At 35.0% G+C, this 22,960-nt stretch overlaps 2 protein-coding genes across 3 annotated transcripts in view; one reads left to right on the top strand and one right to left on the bottom strand.

Moving 5' to 3' along the window:
- The window catches only part of VPS50 (VPS50 subunit of EARP/GARPII complex), a 118,194-nt gene extending 98,811 nt beyond the window's left edge, over nt 1-19,383 (bottom strand). For both annotated transcript variants that reach the window (XM_021936035.2, XM_021936036.2), the window contains exons 1-2: nt 19,228-19,383; nt 12,241-12,309 (exon numbers count right to left, since the gene is read on the bottom strand). In XM_021936035.2, coding sequence (XP_021791727.2) covers nt 12,241-12,309; nt 19,228-19,260 — 102 coding nt within the window. In that variant the 5' untranslated portion in view covers nt 19,261-19,383. The remainder of the gene's footprint in view (nt 1-12,240; nt 12,310-19,227) is intronic.
- A 158-nt stretch (nt 19,384-19,541) lies between these two features.
- The window catches only part of HEPACAM2 (HEPACAM family member 2), a 48,116-nt gene continuing 44,697 nt past the window's right edge, over nt 19,542-22,960 (top strand). Inside the window, exon 1 of the mRNA XM_017956956.3 lies at nt 19,542-20,369. Within this exon, the coding sequence (XP_017812445.2) occupies nt 20,336-20,369 (34 nt within the window). The 5' untranslated portion in view covers nt 19,542-20,335. The remainder of the gene's footprint in view (nt 20,370-22,960) is intronic.

Raw genomic sequence — 22,960 nt, 5'->3', positions numbered from 1 at the left:
TCAACTCTGCTAAAAAAATCTCAGCACTCAACTAAGAAACAGTGGCTCCAGAAAAGGTTCACAAATTTAGTTCTGTAATTCTAAGAAGCTTCCTTCAAAGTGGATTGCTGTTACAATTAATGATCTGATTATGAATCTAAATTTCTGTATATGATAAAATGCTTTCTTTCTAACGATACAGAATGGAGGTTATGTGGATTTGAAGAAGAGCCTAACAGACAAATCCCTAAACCCAATGTCAGCATCCATATCCTATGCAACTTCACTGCACAATCAGATAAAGCTTCAGTTAACTAGTAAATTTTTACAATTCAGATACCCACTCCCCTGCCACACTAGTTAATCAAGACATTATTATAGACACATAACAAGTTAGCCATTTGATTTTTAATTCAAATTAACCTCAAATACATTTATATACACAAAAAGGAAATACTGTTTTAAGTCATTTTACAGAAATTAAAACAACACAAAAATACTAAGGAAATACACAAAAATTATCTGGTCGATTAAAGAACAGTATATTTTTCTTTTTTTCTTTTTATTTTTTATTAGAGCTCTGGGGTACATGTGCAGAATGCGCAGGTTTGTTACTAGGTATATACGTGCCATGGTGGTTTGCTGTACCCATCAACCCGTCATCTACATTAGGTATTTTTCCTAATGCTATCCCTCCCCTAGCCCCTACCCCTCAATAAGCCCCAGTGTATGATGTTCCCCTCCATGTGTTCTCATTGTTCAACTCTCACTTGTAAGTGAGAACATGCAGTGTTTGGTTTTCTGTTCTTGTGTTAGTTTGCTGTGAATGATGGTTGCCAGCTTCATCCATGTACCTGAGAAGGACATGAACTCATCCTTTTTTATGGCTGCATAGTATTCCATGGTGTATATGTGCCACATTTTCTTTATACAGTCTATACTTGATGTGCATTTGGATTGCTTCCAAGTCTTTGCTATTGTGAATAGCGCCGCAATAAACATACGTGTGCATGTGTCTGTATAGAATGATTTACAATCCTTTGGGTATATACCCAGTAATGGGATTGCTGGGTCAAATGGTATTTCTAGCTCTAGATCCTTGAGGAATTACCACACTGTCTTCCATAATGGTTGAACTAATTTACACTCCCACCAACAGTGTAAAAGCATTCCTATTTCTCCATAACCTCTCCAGCATCTGTTGTTTCCTGACTTTTTAATGATCGCCATCCTAACTGGTGTGAGATGGTATCTCACTGTGGTTTTGATTTGCATTTCTCTAATGACCAGTGATGATGAGCTTTTTTTCATATGTCTGTTGGCTGCATAAATGTTTTCTTTTGAGAAGTGTCTGTTCATATCCTTTGCCCACTTTTTGATGGGGTGGTTTTTTTTCTTTTCTTGTAAATTTCTTTAATTTCTTTGTAGAATCTGGATATCAGCTCTTTGCCAGATGGATAGATTGCAAAAATTTTCTCCCATTCTGTAGGTTGCCTTTTCACTCTGATGATAGTTTCTTTTGCTGTGCAGAAGTTCTTTAGTTTAATCAGACCCCATCTGTCTATTTTGGTTTTTGTTGCCATTGTTTTTGGTGTCTTAATCATGAAGTTCTGCCCAGGCCTATGTCCTGAATGGTATTGCCTAGCTTTTCTTCTAGGGTTTTCATGGTTTTAAGTCTTACGTTTAAGTCTTTAATCCATCTTGGGTTAATTTTTGTATAAGGTGTAAAGAAGGGATCCAGCTTTCTGCATATGGCTGGCCAGTTTTCCCAGCACCATTTATTAAATAGGGAATCCTTTCCCCATTGCTTGTTTTTGTCAGAGATCAAAGAACAGTATATTTTTCAAATAGAGACATTCTAGATTATTTTATTGTGGGGCATATTTTTTATTTGTAAAAAGAGCCCTGCTCAGATATCTTTTAGAGTTTAACTTACATGTTGTATTTGTAAAATTAACTATAAAATTATTCCCTATTAGTACTTTCAAGCTAAAAATAATAGAACAAATCTAAAACTCAAGAAAATAGTTGACTGTTTAAATGTAAATTCCAATAAACTTAAAAGAGAAGGCAAACTCATAAATATCAAACCTGCATAATAAAAAATGCTTGGAAAGGAAAAATCCCTCTTCTGTACTAACTCATAAAATACACTGAGAAAAAAAGGTCAATGACATAGCTATCACTGAGTCAGCCTGCGATCAGCTACTATGAGTGCAGTAAGAAATCCGGGGTCCTAACAGTGGGAGCTATATTCCCAAAGGGGTTTATCTACAACACATGAATCCATTTAGCACCCTGGACAGTGGTGCTGCACACAGACTTGGTTAAAACTCACACGTGTGGAAGGGAAGGTTACCAACTAGCCTATCAACAGGCAGCCTCCGTGCATCCAATGGAAATATGAAATGAAAGTAAGACATGAAATGGAAGAGGAGGTCTGAACTTCCTGGCAATCTCTTTCCCTAAAAGTCCACAGACATTTGAAATACCAGCTTCAAATACTGTAAGCTAAGAGAGGGGAGGAAATAAGGCCCAAGTGAGGACATGGCAACACTGCCTCCCTAGGAATTCTGCAGTCTGCAGTAATATGAGCAAATAAATGCAGTTGATATCATTCAAGACAAAATATTTGAAGATTACAAAAACTGTTATGATTTTTTTAATCAGAAATGGAGCCAAGCTAGAAATTAAAATAGACTGCAATGATTACTTTCATTTTAAAAGCATAAATGTCAATGACATATAACACCATGCTGAGGTTCTCCATATAGTGCCTAATTGATTAATAAGAAGGTAAAGATACTTGGATTTTTAGCTGCAATTCCATTATTAACCCTCAGCAACTTAGTCTCTTCATGCCTAGTTTTTGTTTTTTTTTTTTTTTTTTTTTCCCACCTGTAAAGGGCAAACATGTATTCTTTCTCTCTCTTTGTGTGTGTGTCTCTCTCTGTCTCGGTCTCTCTCAAAATGACAGTGAAACAAATATCCAAATTTATTAAGAAAGCCAAAGAAAAAACATAATTTATAAGTATCTCACAAGTGTACATTTCAAAAACATGATGACTCTGTAAAAGGAGTACAATCTGTATATGTATATCAAATGCTATTGTTTCCTGAAGAACTAAGCAATTAGTATCACAGAAAGCATACAACCCCATATAATTTCAAAGAACTGACATGGAACACCTGACACTCTGAAGTATAAGAAACCTGGACTAAGGAAAGGAATAAAACCTAGAAAATCAGAAAAAGAAATGTAGCATACAAAATAGAATTAAATCTAAAACAAATGCCCCCATGTAACATTATTTGCCTATAAAATATCCTCTCCTTTAAAACAATTTCATAGCTTCTATGTGAAAATATACATCTGAACTGGAACTTATTCAAACCCCCTTCTGACTAGAATCCCGATCACCATGTTCTTTTTAGTCCCACTGAACTAGCAGTCTGTAAAGCTCTGCTTCTACCTAATCATTGTCCAAACGTTTCATCGCTGTTAGGGATGCCTGATCAATCAGACTGTACGCTTCTTGAGAACTGTGATTTCTCTTCGTTCTGCATCATGCTGCTCCACAGTGCCAAGGCACACCGTAGATAGTAATCACTGATCAAACTAAAATTAATTTACAGTTAATTGCCAAAAAATAAATATAAGACAAAAGGAAAGGAAAAGACAATATGTTCTTGTTTCAATAGTCAAAATTTTCCACAAACTCTTAGTAAAACATTTCTTTATTTTAATTAGAGATAACAATATGAACTGATTTAGGAATATTTTATACATGTAAATTAGAAAAATAAACAGAAGCATCCAGATTGCATATTCTTAACACAATTACTCCATAATTTAATAGAAACTGATTTCCTAGGGTGGGAGATGTACAAAAATACACAATTCTTCACCTAAAATAGAACCAATACATAGGTGTGAGGCCAAATTTTACATAAACAAAACAAACAAAAGGTTTCCTATTTAAAAATTACAAGGCAAAATTGGGGAAAATGAATACCAAATGAAACTTCTTATACCATATTTAAACATGTGATTTAAGAAAAAAATTAGAATAATCTTAGATATTCAAACTAAGTCTGGGATAAAATATTTCAGCCTTAAAAATGTTTAAAACATTTTTATAATAAATTTTATGTCACATAGTAATTAATAAATACATAGTCACATTAATAGTGATATAAATGCTCTCTAAAACTTGAAAATCCAAAAATAATTTGTTAACAACTACAGGCTACCAAATGTGCTGCCACACAACTTGCTGTCAATGGTAATCAACTAAGCAAAAAGTATATCAGCATCACCGAGAATTAAAGCTGGAGAAAAAACTACAATTAAAGTAATGAATTGGAATAACAAAGAGGAGAAAACAAAAGCATAAAAGGTAAAAAATGAATAAATCAAATCTCTCTCCCATACTATCATCAGAAACTAACCTGCCTACTTTCAAAGCTCTATAACCTTATCTTTCCAAAAAAAAAAAAAAAAATCCATTTAACAATTTTTTAAATTCTCACTATGTAAAAATTTCCCATACTAGGTCATACAGGAACACAAATGAGTAAAATATAGCTCTTCCCTCAAACAGTTAAGTAATAGGAAGGATCAGATGAATAAGTAAGAAATGACAAAGCACGGCAGAACATAAGGGTGATGCAAACAGAAGGAAGGCATCAGACGGTGGGTTCACATCTGATGGAAGAGGTGGCATTTGGAAAATATGAGAGAATAGGTAGAATTTCAGATTTAGACATTGGAGGAATAGGGTTACAAATATAAAGCAAAGCAAAAGTAAAAATATTGCATCGGGAAAGTGCACAACAGGTTAAAGCAATAAAGGGTGGCTTCCGCAGGATAGAAAACTGTCACAAGGGAGAGCCTGCATGTACGCCAAGAGACAAATGCAACAACTGAGATTTGTTTAAATTCAATATATTTTTTATGTATTAGAACCATATTTTCTTCACTAAAAATAAAACATCTTAACACATATCACTGCCTCAGGTGCTATATCAAAAACAGGCATAAATATTCAATATTTTCTTAATGTAATAAACCAAGCAGAATTCAATGTGTTAGAGGCTGTGTTTTTCCGGCAGTCACAACACGCAATAAGGTTGCAGATAATACCACCCAGTCTATTTTTCTATTTTGATCATGTCTGAGATAAAGCTACATGACCATGCACATAAATGTACATCAGAAACGTAACTTTATGAAAAATGAAGAAAAACAATCATATTAGAGATTTAAGTCAACATCTTTGATTTAGCCAAGCTACTTTTCCTCACAATACAACAAAAAAGATTTTATGGGAATTGGGGATTCAGCTCTGTAAAACAATTTGAGCCCTCAAATGTAAGGCATTATAATACATTCCCAGTATGTTTATGGTTTCTAAGGAACTAGACTATAACTTTACCAAGAAATTTTCCACTTAAGAGTTCATCACTCAAGGGATGGTTTTCAAGTTTAGGAGGAAAAAAAGAGAGACTACTAATTTTGTATTTAACCACTACTTTTAAATTATCTAAAATATCACACTAATTAAAACTGCTAATCCAAATTCAGGGCTCTTAATTCTATTCACTTTTTTAAAAAGTTAGTTATGACAGCTTAACAGTTTTCCTTACCATTACTAAATTCAATATTTTCTGCAATTTTGAAAAGTAATTTAACCTAATTTCTAAACCCACATAACAGCTTGGAATCTCATGATCTTCAATACTAGGTTTTTATTCAAACAAAAATATGAATGCAAATCTTTACTTCATAGGTCAGATTTCAAAACTCCGCTAAAAATATATAGAAAAATGAAATGCACACCAACTCCTCTTTCTGTACGTAGCTCATTAGATCACAGTTCATATTATACACCTGATTATATAACTCAGTGGCAGAAGTTAGTGCCTATATAGCTGATTATATAACTCAATGGCAGAATGCAGTGTATGTACATGTGTATGTTGGGAAGGAAAGAGAAATTTTGCAAGCATGATTTGGAGTTTGCCACAGCAAATCCCTTATCAAAGACTTTTTTTTACTGTTTGCATTTCTTCATTTGTCAACAAAAAAAAATCTATTCTGTTATAGGGAAAACAGACGCTATAATCTTACCAAAGTTAACATCACGTTAGGGTTCTAACTGAAAGAAAAAAAAAAAAAGTGTCTAGTCACCAAAATCTAAAACAGAGCTAAAAGCAAGAACAAAACATGAAGTTTTCAATATTCAATCAGTATTACAAAAGTCATAAATCACTGAACAGAAATAAATTTTATCTCTTTCCAAATGAAACAGGATTCAGAACTTATTTCAAGATCACAGATTCCCTAAAACCATATGCCACATAAGTTTATAACGAATTGTCAGATGTCTGATTACGTGAGGAAACGGCACATTCTCCTAATATCCCACTAGAACAACAATAATAATCCATCAAAGATTCCTAGTTCATCAGTTTCTGTGTGTGTTTTAAATAAACTTATCTTTTAAAGCCTACCCTGTTTTTCTTCAGGCTTTTAGTGCCATCTTGTGGAATACTATTGAAGTTACAATTTAAAAAGAGGTTTGGGGCAAAATGATTTATAGTACATTTTAATAAAAGGTTATTGGATCACATTTTAATCCAGCTTTATAACACAATCAAGTGATTAAGATGATGTATTTTAATGTGTGCCAATGCCTGTCCTTTCTGGGGCTAACGCTGAAGAAAAGATACATCATAAATCAAGATATATGGAGAAAAATCCAGTGTGTACATCTTAATTTTGTTTTTCTTTTGTTTTCAAACATCTCATCAGACACTTTCTCTAAAAGATAATAATACTGTCTATTCTGAGAAAAGACAACATCACAGCACCTTCAATCCCAGTGCCTTTTATAGGTTCTTCCACCTTCCAAATCCAATAAAATCATCAATCTCAAATTCTGCTTTTTAAATGTCCTTCCAATGTAACCCTTCTCCATTTCCTATACCTTATGTTCCTTTTTTCTTCTTAATCAGTATCCTTGTCCCCAACCTCTACTCAACAACTCACCCCATAAAACTGTAATATTTCTTTAAAAAATTAATCACCAACTCTAAAAGATCCTGAATATACTTCTACCTATTTCACACCCTCTCCTAGCTGAACTCTATTGTGCCTCTACTCCTCTGCAATTATCTATTTTTGCTTGTCTCCCCCACTCAGGTTGAGTTAGGAACAGTCTTGTATCTCTTTGTATTTTCAATGATTAGTAACTGCCTGGTACCATAAGTGTTTGCCAAATGGACTGTATGAATGAACTTATATGATTGCTATGAAAGAAGGGTTAAGAATCTCAAAGCATCTGAAGCTATGAGAAGCATAATTTCATTAATGGTTCAAGGGAACACAACTAAATATCGTTGGCCATGAGCACCTAAGAAAAACTCTTATATGATTTTGCAGATCCATAGTTACAGCCTCCCTTAGTACCACCTGCAGAAGACACCTGTCCTAAATGATACATAGTCTTTATCACAATCTCTAAATAAAGTCTCCTAGTCATAAACCTCAATACTAATCCTCTCTGATATAGACACCAATATGCAAATCTTCTAACAAAAACTGCTCAAAAAATTCTTTAGAATGTATATTTCTCCTATCATATTTCCCCTACAAAAATTACAATATAGAAACTATAAAACATTCGAGCTACAAGTACTCTAAAAAAGTCATCTAGTTCAATAGCATCTTTTCACAAATGAAGAAACTGAGGCACAAAGCATTAAAATGACTTCCTTTCAACAAGCTGACTGTTTAAGTTAATACTTGAACCTATGTCTCTTGACTGTGGTTCAAGCACACTTTCCACGAATTTTGGTAAAACTGTAAACCAAGCTCTGCAGTTAGCATGTGGTTTTAGGATTCTTTTAATGGATTTTAAGAAGTCAAGTCAAATCGGTTTATCTGATTTCACAGAAGTACTAGAAACTCTAGAAAACATTCTGCTCAAATTCCTAGAATGTATACAAGCAGAAATGCTTCAGAGTAGGCGGGTACTCAATAAATACTTGTTGAATGGAAGAAGTATAAAATATTTAAACAAATATATTCTCAAATGTTGACTGCAACAGACATTTATTTTGTCACTTCATCCTATATTTTTCTTTCATGAAAAAAAATCAAAGGTAAACCAATCATGTAATAGTAAAGACAGTTGAATCTCATTACTATTTATGAGTTAATTAAATTGAGGACAAGAAAAGTCTTATCATTAAAGAATACTATGAGGAGGCAATGTTTCAGTAAAAATTCATAAAACAATATTAGTATCAATACTCTTTTTCAGGTTCATATTGTGCCACTGTGAAAGTACTATAGAAAGTGTTTACTAATAAAGGCTGGATGTAGATTTATAAGGTTCTGAATACTGGTATTTTTACTTTTTAATCTGGGTTCAACAAATACTCTCAAACACAGTCCTACTAAGTTCTATAACTAAGAACATTTTGGCTCTGACTACTATCATATATTATAATAAATACTAGTTTTATTCTTAATTCTTGTAACCAATTAAGTAAAATACATTTCATGTTTAAATGGATAACAAGCTTAGAAAATGCTACCTAATTTCTTATATCTTTACCTCTGCATGAAAATCCCACTAATTTGAAATATAACAGAATCTATTTCGAAGAATGAAATTATAGGTCATTCTATCTTATCCTACAAAAGTTCTCAGTAAAACTTTCAAACTATTTTTTAGAACAGTTCCTCTATTTCCTATTACTCCATTGTTAAGATAATATTCTCATCTTGGCCAATGGTTCACAAACCTGGCTCCACACTGGAATTACCAGGGAATCTCTAAATATTACTGACACTTGCCTCCACCCAAAAACGGTAATTTAATTGGAATTGGCCATGGCCTGGGGACTGTTGATTCTAAATGTACAGCAAAGTTTAGGCACCACTGATCTTGGCACTGAGCTATTTAAGCTAAAATTCCTGAAATCTGTCTAAAAGTTTCCCTTCCTCTAGCAAGTTCGGAAAAGAACCTTAAATATTTTCTACTTTTCTATACCATTTTATCCACCCAAATTCCAAATTTCCAGTATACAGATTACTATTTGACTTGCATCTGCTCTTAAAAATGGGGCACAGGATCAGATTGTCTATAAAATGCAGAAATTGTACCAGATAGTTTCTATAGTTTCTTCCCACTTTGAATTTATATAGTTCTAAAATAAATAAATAAATAATACCATCTGGCTTATCAAGCACAGCTAGTGACCTTCAATTCTCCTTCACTACCCTCCTTTTTCTAGCAAGTTGGAGCACATAAAATTTGCCAATACTTCACCATTTTAAACTTAAACAGCCATGATTTATCCTAATATTTTTCTCCTACTTATCCTTTATACTAGAACCTTTTCATGTAACAGAACTCAAACTAACCTATTTCTTTCTTGAAAATGCCACTGAAATATCAATCCTCTGTCCCAACTTAGAATGACATTATGAAAAGAAAGGAGACCATTCCTGAAGACCAGGGAAATGTTTTTTAAAAGTTGTACTTACACTTATGAGTGAGGCAGACCTATTAAATGAAGTTAATGTTTATAAGTTTTCCATATAAAAATTTATAGTGACTACTTAAATAGCACACATTGTTAAGTTCAAAGAGTACTCCCCTAAGCAAAACTAATGGGTACCTTGCTTTTTAAACCTAGAATATACTGTGAGAATTTTCTATGTAACATATATATAACTAAATTAAAAACCCAAGCTTCCAAATAATTTCTAGAGTATAATACCATTTTAAAAAGGTTGGGGAGGGAGGGTGGAAAAGCTATACTGACTACTTCCTGTAAAATAACTGCCAATTTCAAAGAGTTTATCTCATCGCCCTGTTTCCTTCACAGTATTCTAATTTGTAATCTTACCCCTGGCTTGAATGTAAGTAAGCTCTCTGACAACAGGGAAGTTTTGGCTTTTGGAGAGAACTCTTGTCTTTTCACTGCTATACTGCTAATCCCTAAGAAGTATCTCTAGCACATAGAAACTCAATAAATTTGTTGAATATGCATAGGGAAAAGACCAGTAGGCAACGTTAACCTTGACAGTGTTGGTGATTTTTGTGATTTTTTTTGTTGTTGTTTAGATACCTTTTTCTGTTTATCATGTTTTCTGTTTAGAGTATACATTAATTTTATATTTAAAGCAAAGGTTATTTTAAAATAATCATTTGAATTAACATTTTCCATTTTGTTAAAATGCTTTTAATCTTAATTTTAAAAGATCTTAAGTAAAGATCTTTTTCAATGACATCAAGAACTAGCAGCAACATTAATTTTAAAGCAATTACATAAAAATAAATCATTAAAATATATGTGTATGATCTAAGTACAAAGTCATATCTAAACTGTGAAAAATACTCAACATTAAAGTTACATCAAGCTATGCTGTATAGGGAATTTCTGAATATGAGTCTTCTTAACTCTTGATGTCAGTACTGACTTCAAACCTTATCCAAAGACTCAGTTTACTGACTGGAGCTTTGCCACTCTCTGGACCCAGCACTCTTATGTTCTCAGAACTACCCAGAAAGAAGGCAGCAGCTCTGTTCACCCTCCATCATTTGTTATGCTATAGGAGAACAAAGAAAAAAACAAACAGGCAGATGAAGCTTGTAGGGATTTCTTAGTGTAAGGTTAAATGTAAGCTTACAGCATCAATATCTTTTTTACTATTAACTGTTTTATTATTTAACTAACTTAGCTTCTTAGTATGTGCTAAAGAGACCAGTGCTTTAGGCTTACTCTTCACCTGAATGATTTATATTTGCTGACCTTGTGATCCCAGACTAGCCACTCTACCCAAGGCCAGTTATCCTAAAAGTAGAGACAGCACTGGTCACTGATGGAGCTGGGGGTATAGAGTCAATAAGAAGACTGTGTAATGAGATCACCATAAATTCACTACCAACCACTACTGGGAAAACATCATGGCTCATGGTGGAAACGCAACAGAAAGTTCTTATTAAGACAGTCACGTATTTTTTTAAAGAGGCTCACTCATCAATTTAACATTGATTCTGCAATATGTAATACAATCGAATTCAAGGTATGTTCATAATGCACGATCATCTTTTTCTTAAGTCAAAGAAATAAAGAGAATTATTGTCAATTAGGATTTATAGCTATCTCTTATTTCCTAACCTTTTCATAGTCAATAATTTTTAATAACATTATATAAAACTATATGGAATGCTTTTTTAAAGTTTTTGTCTGAACCATTTCATGCAAAAGAGTTGGTTATAATTTTACTGCATTTGGAGAATATGTTTGGGTCTAACCCAAAATAAAAGCAATACAGTAAGTACAAAATTCACTTTAGCAGGCAAGGCACCTGAAAGAGATGAGAAATCATCCTCCTAAGGAGCTGATACTGAGCTGTAAAGAGAGGCCTTAAACTGCTGATCAAGAGAAGCACGCCTGGTGTATTCAAATGCCTGATGCAGAAAACAAACAGTATTTTCACGTGTCCCTCTCAAATTAAAAAAAATACAAAAACAGACATTCAGAAATGCCAACTTAATCTGTGATGGAGCAGCTATTCACATGGGCAGCTCCGAGCAGCAATACTCCAGAAAAACAGCAGGGATTTAACAATACTTAATAATTCTGAGGGGAATCCAGCTAGCTTTCAAATAACCTATATAAAATTTGTAAACTGAGAAATTCACATGAATATCAGACAATTAAAATCTAAAATTCCTACAATCTAGGAGATAACTTATACAATTCAGTATAAACACTATGGTTTAGATGTTTATTGAAAAACCTCTGCTCCACAACAAAAATATAATCATGATTTTTGGCACAGTGTTAAGAGTATAAAAAGTCAGTAGTCAATTATTTCATTTTATTTCTACAAATTACAGCAGATAAATCAATAAGAGTGTGTGTGTGCGTGTGTCTGGGTGTGTGTGTATACACACATATATAACTGCTTTCAGGCTAAGAATTTAATATAATAAATTCCAAATTTGTCAAGTTTGCATTTTTTGCTTTGCTATAATGAATCATACATACTGCATCCCAATGTGTAATGAAACAAGCCCTACACCTACTGTACAATAAAAATTTACCTAGCTTATCTTAACAACCATCTGCCTGTGGGAAAGAAAAGCTTCTGTGAATCAATTATCATTATCCAGAGGCAACCATATTTTCTTAAGGAAATAAAAAGTCACGCTCACGCGTGTAGATCAATACCTTTCCAGGGACCCGGAGACTCTCTATGGCACCAAGATCACTGAGGCTTTCTTGAGGGCTTTTCAGACCCTTAAAAAAATAATAAGATAAGGAAAATTTTAATAGTGCTTAAGAATTATAAAAGGATAGAATACACCTACTGAAACAGAAATGACCACTTTAAAAATAGAAATTTTCCTGCTTCAAAATATGGAACACACATTCTAAAAGCAATCATCATTTAATACATATAGTACTATAATTAAATCAGAGAATGATGTACTTCTGGTATTTTAAAATAAAAGAGTATTATACAACTTTACAACTAATGGTGGAAGTCTAAGTCATCTATGATTTAAAAACAGCCAAAAGTAAAGAAACTTACATAACAAAAAGCATTCTATATAAGCGCTTGTATATACCATAATAATTACTAAATCAATCAGGAAAAAAGTCCAAGCAATAGTATTATGATTTACAGATACAATATACTAACCAACTAAGCTAACATATAAGTAATCCCTTCATTTTACTTGAGTGTTTCCCACCAATATATCTAATTCATGCTGCATAAATTAAGATTGAAGTCTCATATCTCACTGTCTTCTACCTGTCCTTTAGTTCTTTGGTGCCCTGTACTTTCTATATTCACATCAACTGAGGGATTCTGAAAGCTTTATCTGTACTGGGGAAATTATTAAAATAGAAAGAAATCAGCAATTTGCATTTTCTTTAAAATCCTCTTTTTAAAAATAGACTATTCAAAGCAGACATTTAACGTCCCTGCAATATTAGTTTTTAGGCAAAATTAGCTATTATTAATTTGAGGAGAGATTTATGATACAAATTGTCCTTTAGGTGCCCTATATTGAGGGTCCTTAGTAACCAAAATACATGCTATGCTTATGTTGACTACTTGAGACTTAGAGCAGAGCTTGCTTATCTTTAAACTATAGAGATGTGTATTTTCTCTTACCTGTTGTAAAATACCACTAGTCATATCTACAATTTTTTATTACAAAGTGCTCTGCCTCAACCCCAAGTCTTTCATTACCCCCAGAATATCTAGCCCACCCACTCTTCTCTCCCCTTCTCCCTCTCTCAGACACACTTACCACTCCAAGAAATGAGAAAGCAATACACCACTTTCAGAATTATCTCCTCCACAAAGTCTTCCTAAATCCCTAAGCTTCAAAGAACACAGTATTTCTCAGTATAACCCTTGGATCATGACCATCAACATCACCCAGGGAACTCATTAACAGTAAGATTCATAGGCCCTAAAATAAACCTAATGAATAGGTTTCTCTGGATTTGGACCAGGAATGTGCATTTTCCAAAACAATACCTCAGCAAGACATCTTCCAAGACAATACCTCAGCCAAAGTAGTAAAGTTTTAAATTTTAAATGTATCTTTCTCTTCCAAACTTTAAGCCCTAAGGAAAGGGAGAGACAAAGTCCTATTTGCCTCTGTAGCCCAGTGGCTAGCGAAGTTCCAGAAACAGAGTAAACAACAAAGAAATGAGTAAATTATTAGGTAGAAGTCATTGGTCAGGTTTCAATCTCCAACAAATTAGCACATTGTTCCCATGGGAACACGTAATTGATTGCAAAAAAATTGCTAGGAATACTTGCTGGAAAAAGAAAGGCCTAATGAGATTTAATATGCCTTTCAATGAGTGAAGGAGAAAAAGTATGTTACTAGTCTTGGGCAGTTTGTTCTTCCCTGTCTTGAATTCTTACCAATAGTCATGAGAGAATAGCATCAAAAGTGGTAAAGAAGGCAAGGCTGAGCTACCAAACTATACTTCTATATACATTATATATACACATATGAAAGTAAAACTCCCCAATTTGATTCCAAATCATGACCACCCCTAAAATATATTTTTAAAATGTAATTGACATGTCTTTTAAACGAACATTTTTCAAAGTACACATGCTCCTCGACTTACAAATTGGGTTATGTTCCAAAAAATCCATCATACAAGAACATATGGAAATATACAGAAGAAAACAGACACTGAGACTGCCTGAGGGTGGAGGGTGGGGGGAGAGAGACGATCAGGAAAATAACTAATGGGTACTAGGCTTAATACTTGGGTGAAAAAATAATCTGTACAACAAACCCCTGTGACACGAGTTTACCCATATAACAAACTTGCATAGGTACCCTTGAACTTAAAATAAAAAAATTTTTTAAACGCATCATATGTGGAAAATACATTTAATAATCTCAATAAAATCATCATAAACTCAAAAATTCATTAAGTGAAACCATAGTAAATCGGGGACCATCTGTATAGATTTGCTTAACTAATCTAACAGAAATCCCTGAAGAAATATATCATATTTAATTTCTCTTTCCCCAGCGCTACTCTGTAAAGAAACCAATGCAATGTAAATGTGATATATACCAATATCTAGAAAAAGTAGTCACCACGTAACAATTCAATACCAATACATGGCAAATTTCTGCCACATGTACAAAATAAAAGTAATACAAATTGAAAATCCGTGTACATGTTAGGAGGATGTAGAGTGAAGTGATTATTGTAATGGGCTCCGAAGCAAACCACTTGAGTTTGTATCCTGACTTTCTTGCTGCGGTTTTGAACAACTTATCTATCCTTTTTGTGCATTATATTCTACGATCATTCATAGGCTATTATAAGAAGTAAAAGAGGTAATGTATATGAGAAGCCAAAAATACTGTCTCATATATCTCAAGCATTCTGTGATGATTAACCCTAATTCTTAATATTTTATGACAGAAATGTTTTCCTTTTATCAAAACAGAAATGAAGAATTACATAAATGTTTCAAAGCACATCTGACATTCAACTGTACTTTAGATGTTTAACTTTATCAATTTTATAAATTTCTACTAACAAGTGAAGTCATGCTTATTTTATCTTCATCTCTCTAAAGCATGAAGTCATGGTTTTAACTGCAGTTCTCTGCCTTTATTAAGTTAAAACTTTGATGCTAATCATTTACCACTATTTGATTTTCTTTTGTATTTGATTTTTGTGTTGATAATTCCCCAGTTCAGACATACAGAAAATTCATCATAAATTAACACTTACCTCTGTATTTCGTTTACCCAAATCAGATTAACATTTCAGACTACTTCAGTTATGTCTACATTAATCCTCATTTTCCATTTATGAAACCAGCAACTATGTCTTATCCATCCAAAGAAGCATCTGTGATGATTTGTGTTTCCTTCTCTTTCAGCAAAACTCAAGAGTGTTTACACCCAGTCCCTAATTTCTCTCCCCCTATTTTCTCCTGAACCCATTCTCATCAGGCTTTCCTCCCCACAACTTAATGAAAACTGCTGTAGTTGGGGCACCAAGGACCTCTATGCTGCTCAATCCAAAAGCACATTTCTCATTCTCACTCTCACCTTACTTGACCAATCTTCAGCATTTAACACAGCTAATCACTCCTTACTCTTTTCAATTCTTTACTTGGCTTCAAGGCACTCTTCTTGGTTGTTCTCTTTATCCCACATTCATGCAACAAATATTTATTGAGCATCTGCTATATTCCAGGTGCCATTCAGGAAGCTAAAGACTTCTTACTTCACGAGCTACATGTTCTCATTCTGCTTTCCTGGATCCACTGCTTCCCCCTGAATTTTTAACACTGGATTCTCAAAAGCTCCAACCTTAGATTCTTTGTATATCTACACTCATTCCACTGTGATCTTAACCAGTTTATATGCAATCTACATGTTTGTAACTCCCAGAGTTTTAGCTATACCCTGGATTCGCGCCATAAATTCAGATTCATCTGGCCAACTGCCTACTGTATCTCTCCAGTTGAATATTTAAGAGGCTGTCAAATTAACAAGTACAAGAACCATGTCCCTTCCCTCAATCTGTTCCTCCCTCAGTTTTATCCATACGAAGAAATCACAATTACATTCTTCCAATTGCTGGGGCCAAACTATTTTGAGTCATCCTTAATGCTTCTCTTTCCATCACAGCACAAACCCCATCTGTCAGGAAATTCTGTCACCTCTACATTTACAGCATATTCACAATCTGACCTCTTTGAATACTTCTACCACTAGGGTAGAAGGCCTACACCCACCCTCTCACCTGGATTACCATAGTAGCCTCATCATTGGTCTCCCTGGTTTTGCTCTTTTCCCCTCTTCAATCTATTCTTAAAACATGGGTCAGAACAGTCTGTCTGAAGTGTTATGTCTGATTATATCATTCCTCTATTTGCCATTTCACTTAGAATGAAAGCCATGATCTTGCTATTACCTATAAGGTACCTATAAGGTACTATATGATCTAGCTTCCTGCCCTCAGTCATCTAACCTTATCCTGACCTCATCTCCCACTACTCTTCTCCTCACTCACTTCACCCACACTGGCCACTTGCAATTTCTCAAACAAGCTCCTGCCTCAGGGCCTCTGCATTTGCCTTTCCTTCCATCGGAAATGCTCCTTCCCAAATATCCACATCATAGAGTTCACTTCCTCACTCCCTTCGGGTCTTTTTATATTACCTTCTCTGTGAGGCCTTCCATGACCATCCTATCTAAAATTATAAGTGACCTCAAATCGCCAACAATTCCCAGGACTTTCTATCCTCTTTTCCTCTACAGTGTTTATCACCATGTCTGCCTTAACACTTGTCTATTTTTTTTACTTACAATAGTGCCTGGCACAAAGTGCTCAATAAACATTTGTTGAATGGACTGAAAGAACAGAGGCTGGCATAATGGAGAAAGATGAAGAACAGATCTCATTTAAATAAAGAGGGCTAACAAAGCCTCCCTTCCTCCCATTATTTTGCAAACAAAGTTCCCAGGACAGCTGAAATGCCCAAAAACTTAAATTTCACAGACCTTAATTTCCATCTCTCCACATTAACTCAATATATATTATTAGCACATTCTACAGGTTCAAAAAAAGAAATACTTCCATGTATACTTATTTGTAATCCTATTAAATTTAACCCAATAACAAACTGTACTAATTCAAACCCTCGATGTAAATAGGAGGCACACTAATTTCATACCTCATGGATTCAGGAACTGTGCATCAGTATCAAATATGTGAAAGTCAAGCCATAACATATATAATTAGGGTAACTTTAAATATGTATGCAAAACTGCTAATTTTACCTCACTTTGTACACAGTATGGTTCCAGCTTTTTGTATGTGTTCTTTAATGTATTTTTTTCCATTCCAATTAAACACAGGTTTGACATGCTGAAATTCAATAAACAACTAAGGCTTAAGTGTTACCATTTTCAGCAAATTGCATTACATTTAGGAGACATACACTTATCACTCCTATCTGAAATTTTTTTCTCTCCTCAGTTTTACAAAATGAGGTCAAAAAACCTAAACCAACCACAGCTACCATACAATTACGACAATGTTAACTACATTGAACTGTATAGCAGGCAACAAACTTGAGAGAGCATCAAACTTAGCTGGTACACAAAAGTCCAAATTCAGCCTCCCAAAGGCAGTTCAGAGGTATTAGTGGTATAATATACAAAAGTATATATTGATTTAAAAATCAAACAGGTACCAAAGTCAGCATGAACTTATCCATTGCTTGAATTACTGCAACAGCCTGCTTCCAGTTTTCCTGCTTTCCCACCATCAATGTAGCCAATGTAACTAATGGTCTCCATGTTCAAGCACTTCCTTGATAATGCCCAGGAACTCTGTTAACACCTTAATCTCTTTAACTTCATTGTATCATATAAATACCACTATCAGGCTAACTCCATAAGGTACACATTATTCCTATTTTAAAGATGTAAGGTACACATTATTCCTATTTTAAAGATGTGGAAACAGATGCTTAAAAAAGTTTTGTAACTTGCCGAAAGTCACACAGCTACCACAGGCTACAGCAGGACCCAAACTCACTGTCAAGTAAGACGTAGCAGGATGCATAATACCAGTACTCCACACGTGAGGAACTGATAAATGTTACTAGCCACTTACTTAAATATTTTTATGATTCACAGAACATTTTGATATATATTTTCATACCATTAACAAAATAATCTGACATTACTAAAATAATCACGTAAGGGTCATTTGTGTATTATGCAAGAGAAATATACAATTTGTAAAAGCCATGTTGATTTAAAACTCTAATCTTAATTATCTTTAATATTAAATATATTAAAATAATAAAATGACCAATTCTAGTGAAATATTAAAGTTGAAGTAAATAAAGGTAGCTAAAATAAAGTCATAATCAATAAGTACATAAAAGAAAATTTCTGCACTTCTTAAACGAAGCTGAGGCATTATTACAAGGTCCCTAACATTTATGAGACAGATTACAAAATAGCCAAGGCTCTTATTCATGAATTTTCATTCTGGGAAAAAAAGAAAAGATCAGTATTTTGCCATGACAAAAATAAATTTTTTAAAGTGGAATTTCACAAAGAGTTTTCACATATATTAGCTTATTGATGACCCTCATAACAGAACTGTGAAATAAAATGAACAAAAATAATTATTTTCACATCCAGACAAGTAAGCTACAAAGTTTGGGGACTTGCCCAAAATCCAAAAGCTACAAATGCTGTCTTCAAATCATCCGTTTCCACTCTTTCCAGGTCACCTCTACTGCACAGACCACACCACCCTACCCAGGCTATCAGCTCACATATGACAGACAACCTGGATGCGGAAGACCTTGCAAGGAAGCTGGGGCTGTTCTGGAAAGATGGCAAAAAGAGGAGGAAGGGAGACAAAGATATCCTGATTCCTTCAGTGATTTCTTTTTATGCGAATGATTCTGGGAGGCGGGTACCTGCTGGAGCAGGGCTCCAATCCAGGCGGCCCAGGTGAGTTTTCCAGGGTGTGCCCCGGCTTCCCAGTCCCCCTGACACCTGCCACCACCCATAACTTAGGTCTCCGCCCGCCACCGGTTAGGGACAGAACATCTCGGCTCCTCTCACTTCCGAGATGAAGGAAGCCTTTGCTTCAGCCACCGCGACTTACCTGTCGGGTCATGAGAGATTTAATTTTTTGCATGTCTCAGTCCTGAGGAGGGTACCCTGCCTCGAATAGCTAACAAATCACACCGAGCCACTACACAGCTGGCCCTGACACAGGGAAGCCATAGTGGATGGTCACGTGGAGGCGCCGACCCAGGTCATCCTGTCTTGCCCTGGGTATGCTGGGAACTGTAGTCTTCTGGCCGCCGGCGGTAGTAACAATGAACTAAAGCGGCCAGTCCAGGGACTACATCTCCCAGCAAACAAAGGAGCGGGTGCGCCAGTTAAGCGGGTAAATCTTACTGCTCAGAGCGACCACTGCGATCGCCGGTCTTACGGAAAGTGCTTGCACTAGGTGGTAGCTACTCTTTGGGGAGACGGAAACCTAAGTCATAGGTGACTAGGAGTTGAGCGAAAGATCAAACTCAGAGGAGACAATATATAAGCCAGACTGACGCGATGCCCCCTAGGAGTGTGAGGGAGGAAACCTCACCTGGTATAGAGGGGCGGGGTGAAGGAACGAGAGACTGACGCAAAGGAGAAGGAACTCAAGAAAGGGCTGTCACTGAGAGGTGACCTGAGAACTCGAGACTACCCCGGGCGCGCTGGGTTTGGCCTGAGGAAAGGTGTGCTCTAGATTGCCCAATGGGCGGCCCGCCAGGGTTAGGGCTGTTCTACCTCAGTCTTGGCATCCCCTGCAAAAGCTCTAAAATCGAAGGATTTTGACGCCCGCCTATTATTTTACCTCTGTACTCTAAGGCAAGTGATGACGGGAAATACGACAACAATAATGAGTATACGTGTCACTTTAAAGTCCTCTTTTCAACTTTTGGCAGTTTAGTTAAATTGGGGAAAGGAACAGGGGTGTCTTTGGGGACACAGTTTTAAAAGGACTTTACAATTATGAGAATACTAGAAGAAGAAGAAAAAGAAAGCGGCCCTAAAGCTGACAATAATAGCTAACAGTTATCGAAAGCTGAGTACCTGTCAGAAACTGCTAATAGCTTTAAATATATGCTTTATTTATCCACACAAGAATCCTGTGGGTTCCCATTTTAAAGATGACGAAGCAGGTATGGCGAAATTAAGGAACTTGCCTAGGATTACTAAAGATGTGCAAGCAGAAACTGAAGGATTGGTCATCAGGTGTGTTAAGATTTTCATGTATTGTGCTGAAGAAAGTTCTAAAGCATGGCACCAATATTTTTAAGTTTATTTTATTGTAATGCTAACTTTTTAAAAGTTAACATAAACTTTTATAAACCTATAATTTCAAAAATATTTCTTAGAATAAAAAAAATTAGTATGTCAACCTAATAAAAAATACTGGGTAAACAATAGTATGGGTGGTAGTCAGATATGGCAAAACTAATAAAGGTGATTTGCAAATGACCGAAGTTTGGGGGACACTAACAGAGGTTATTTCTGATTCTGAAATTCTATTTTCTCGCCCCTTAGAGCCTCGTTTTATTAATTTTTACAAATGAGGTTGCAATATTTTATATAGGGCTTTCTAAAGATAAATGAGATGATGTAGGTGAATGAAATGTATAAATTGTAAAGCACTATACAATTATGAGGTATAGTTTGATTCTGCCCGGTTCTCCACTCCAACAGAAACACCTTGTGCATTCTTTTTTTTTTTTTTTCTTTTTCTTTTTATTGTTATTATTATACTTTAAGTTCTAGGGTATATGTGCATAACGTGCAGGTTTGTTCCATATGTATACTTGTGCCATGTTGCTGTGCTGCACCCATCAACTCGTCATTTACATCAGGTATAACTCCCAATGCAATCCCTCCCTCCTCCCCCCTCCCCATGATAGGCCCCACCTTGTGCATTCTTGCATCACTGCATTCAGCAATTCCTTTGAAATTATGTTTGCCTATATGCTTCTCTGACTTTGTTATTTCTAACCCCTTAAAGAAATTCTGGTCACATTTAGGGCAAATCTAGTTTAGTTTATTCTTTACCTTCTCTAATCTTAGTTGTCAGACTATTATTTGATGTGAAAATCTTCAATATTTAGAAGTCCCTGAAAGCATCAAAAGAAACAAAAACTGCCAGCCATATTAGCATATAAAAATAAAACCCAAGTCAATAAACATTTCTTGATTATTGAGCTCAAGGCAACACTATAGTAAGCACTTTAGATTGATAATGTATGATTGTGGTCACAAGGAGTTCACAATTTAATTTAAAAGCGTATCTGAGGGGTGATCCGAGTTCAGTAGTTCTCAAACCTGACTGTTCAGATTCACCTGAGGTGTGTGCTGTTATTATTGTTATTTTATTTGGGGATGTTTGTGTGTTTAAAATCTTCTGTGATTCTCAAAAGCAGTCCAGCTCTAGTATGTCAAATCCATGCTGTAAAGATGAGAAAACGTATCTATATAAGGGTTCAAGGCCACATATTTCATGAGAGCTTGATCTAGGACTAGAACCCAGATTCAACCCCAGAATTTTCTCCCTCACATACTCAGATACACAAAGTTAAAGATGATCCCCAAAAAAAGTTTTTTTTTCAATCTAATATGTGTATTTCTATTGGCCAAATTCAGAAAAAATGAGTGTTATCCCTATCTATTTGACACCGAAAAAGCAAGAAAGTATTAAAACTTTGTTTTACTCCAAAACTCTACATTTTATTTTATTTCCTATAAACTGAAGAAATGGATAAAGATGGTTACAGTCTTCTAAAAGTTTGAAGGCTGTAACTATAATATTGAAAGTTTGTAAAGTAAGTCAGCACTGGTGTCTAAGTAAACTATATTTCCAAATTCAGCATACCTTAACACCATATGAAATAATTGAACCTTACATTATTCATTTCTACCTGTCTACGCTCAAAAAACAAAAAACTTGGCATCCTAAAAAACACTTTGTAAAAGGTTTGGCATGCTATTTCCTTTCCAATTTTCAAAAAGGTATTTATTTGTAAGATTTATTCAGGATTTTCATATTTACCTGAGAGCTGTTGTTAGTGATAGGCGAGTGCAAAGTAATGGAAAGTTTAGATGGTCTGCCAACAAATCTTGAGGGAAGGTTTGCTGGATACCAATTCCTTGGTAGAGAAGTGCTAACCCCATTTTTGCATACTGGAACATCAGAGCCGAGAGTTAAGTAAATTGATCTGATTCAGGGCAATAGGATTCGTAGTAAAGTAGGATAAGGGCATATTTCTAATGGCCCAAACAGGAGGAATATCTGGAAGCTTAAATAAAAGCTGAGATCCTGGTTTGATTAGAAAGATAAAGTTACTTACCACTGCACAAATACCAAAGCAGTGGAGAGATGCAGCCCCTCCAAGATGATATGACTACATTTCTTGAGCAGGCCATAACAGAAAACAGATCACTTGTCAAAGGTAAAGTAGTGACCTAAAGAGGTGCCCAGGAAGAAAGACAGTACTGCATAGTATTTAGCAGCCATATAAGTTAGATAAAGGCTTCCGTGAGGTAGCTTTGTGGACTTTACAGAAGTGAACACTAGCACAGGCATAGGCATATATGATAGCCTCCTCTGGCAGCTAACTCTCCCTGTAAACTGGAGAGAATCTACTAATTACAACAATAAGAAACATTTTCTCTCCCCAGTTCTTATTCCCCACTGTTCTACATCTACATTGACCTTGGCATTTCACCACCTCTCCTTCTTAATTGTTTCTGCCACTGCAAAACATGCACATGCTTGCTACTTGTGATTAAAAATGTGGATGTTTGAAATTTATGCAGCA

The sequence above is a fragment of the Papio anubis genome, chromosome 4 (assembly GCF_008728515.1).
Source record: "Papio anubis isolate 15944 chromosome 4, Panubis1.0, whole genome shotgun sequence".
Lineage (NCBI taxonomy): Eukaryota > Metazoa > Chordata > Mammalia > Primates > Cercopithecidae > Papio > Papio anubis.
This window is presented reverse-complemented; position numbering and strand designations above follow the sequence as displayed.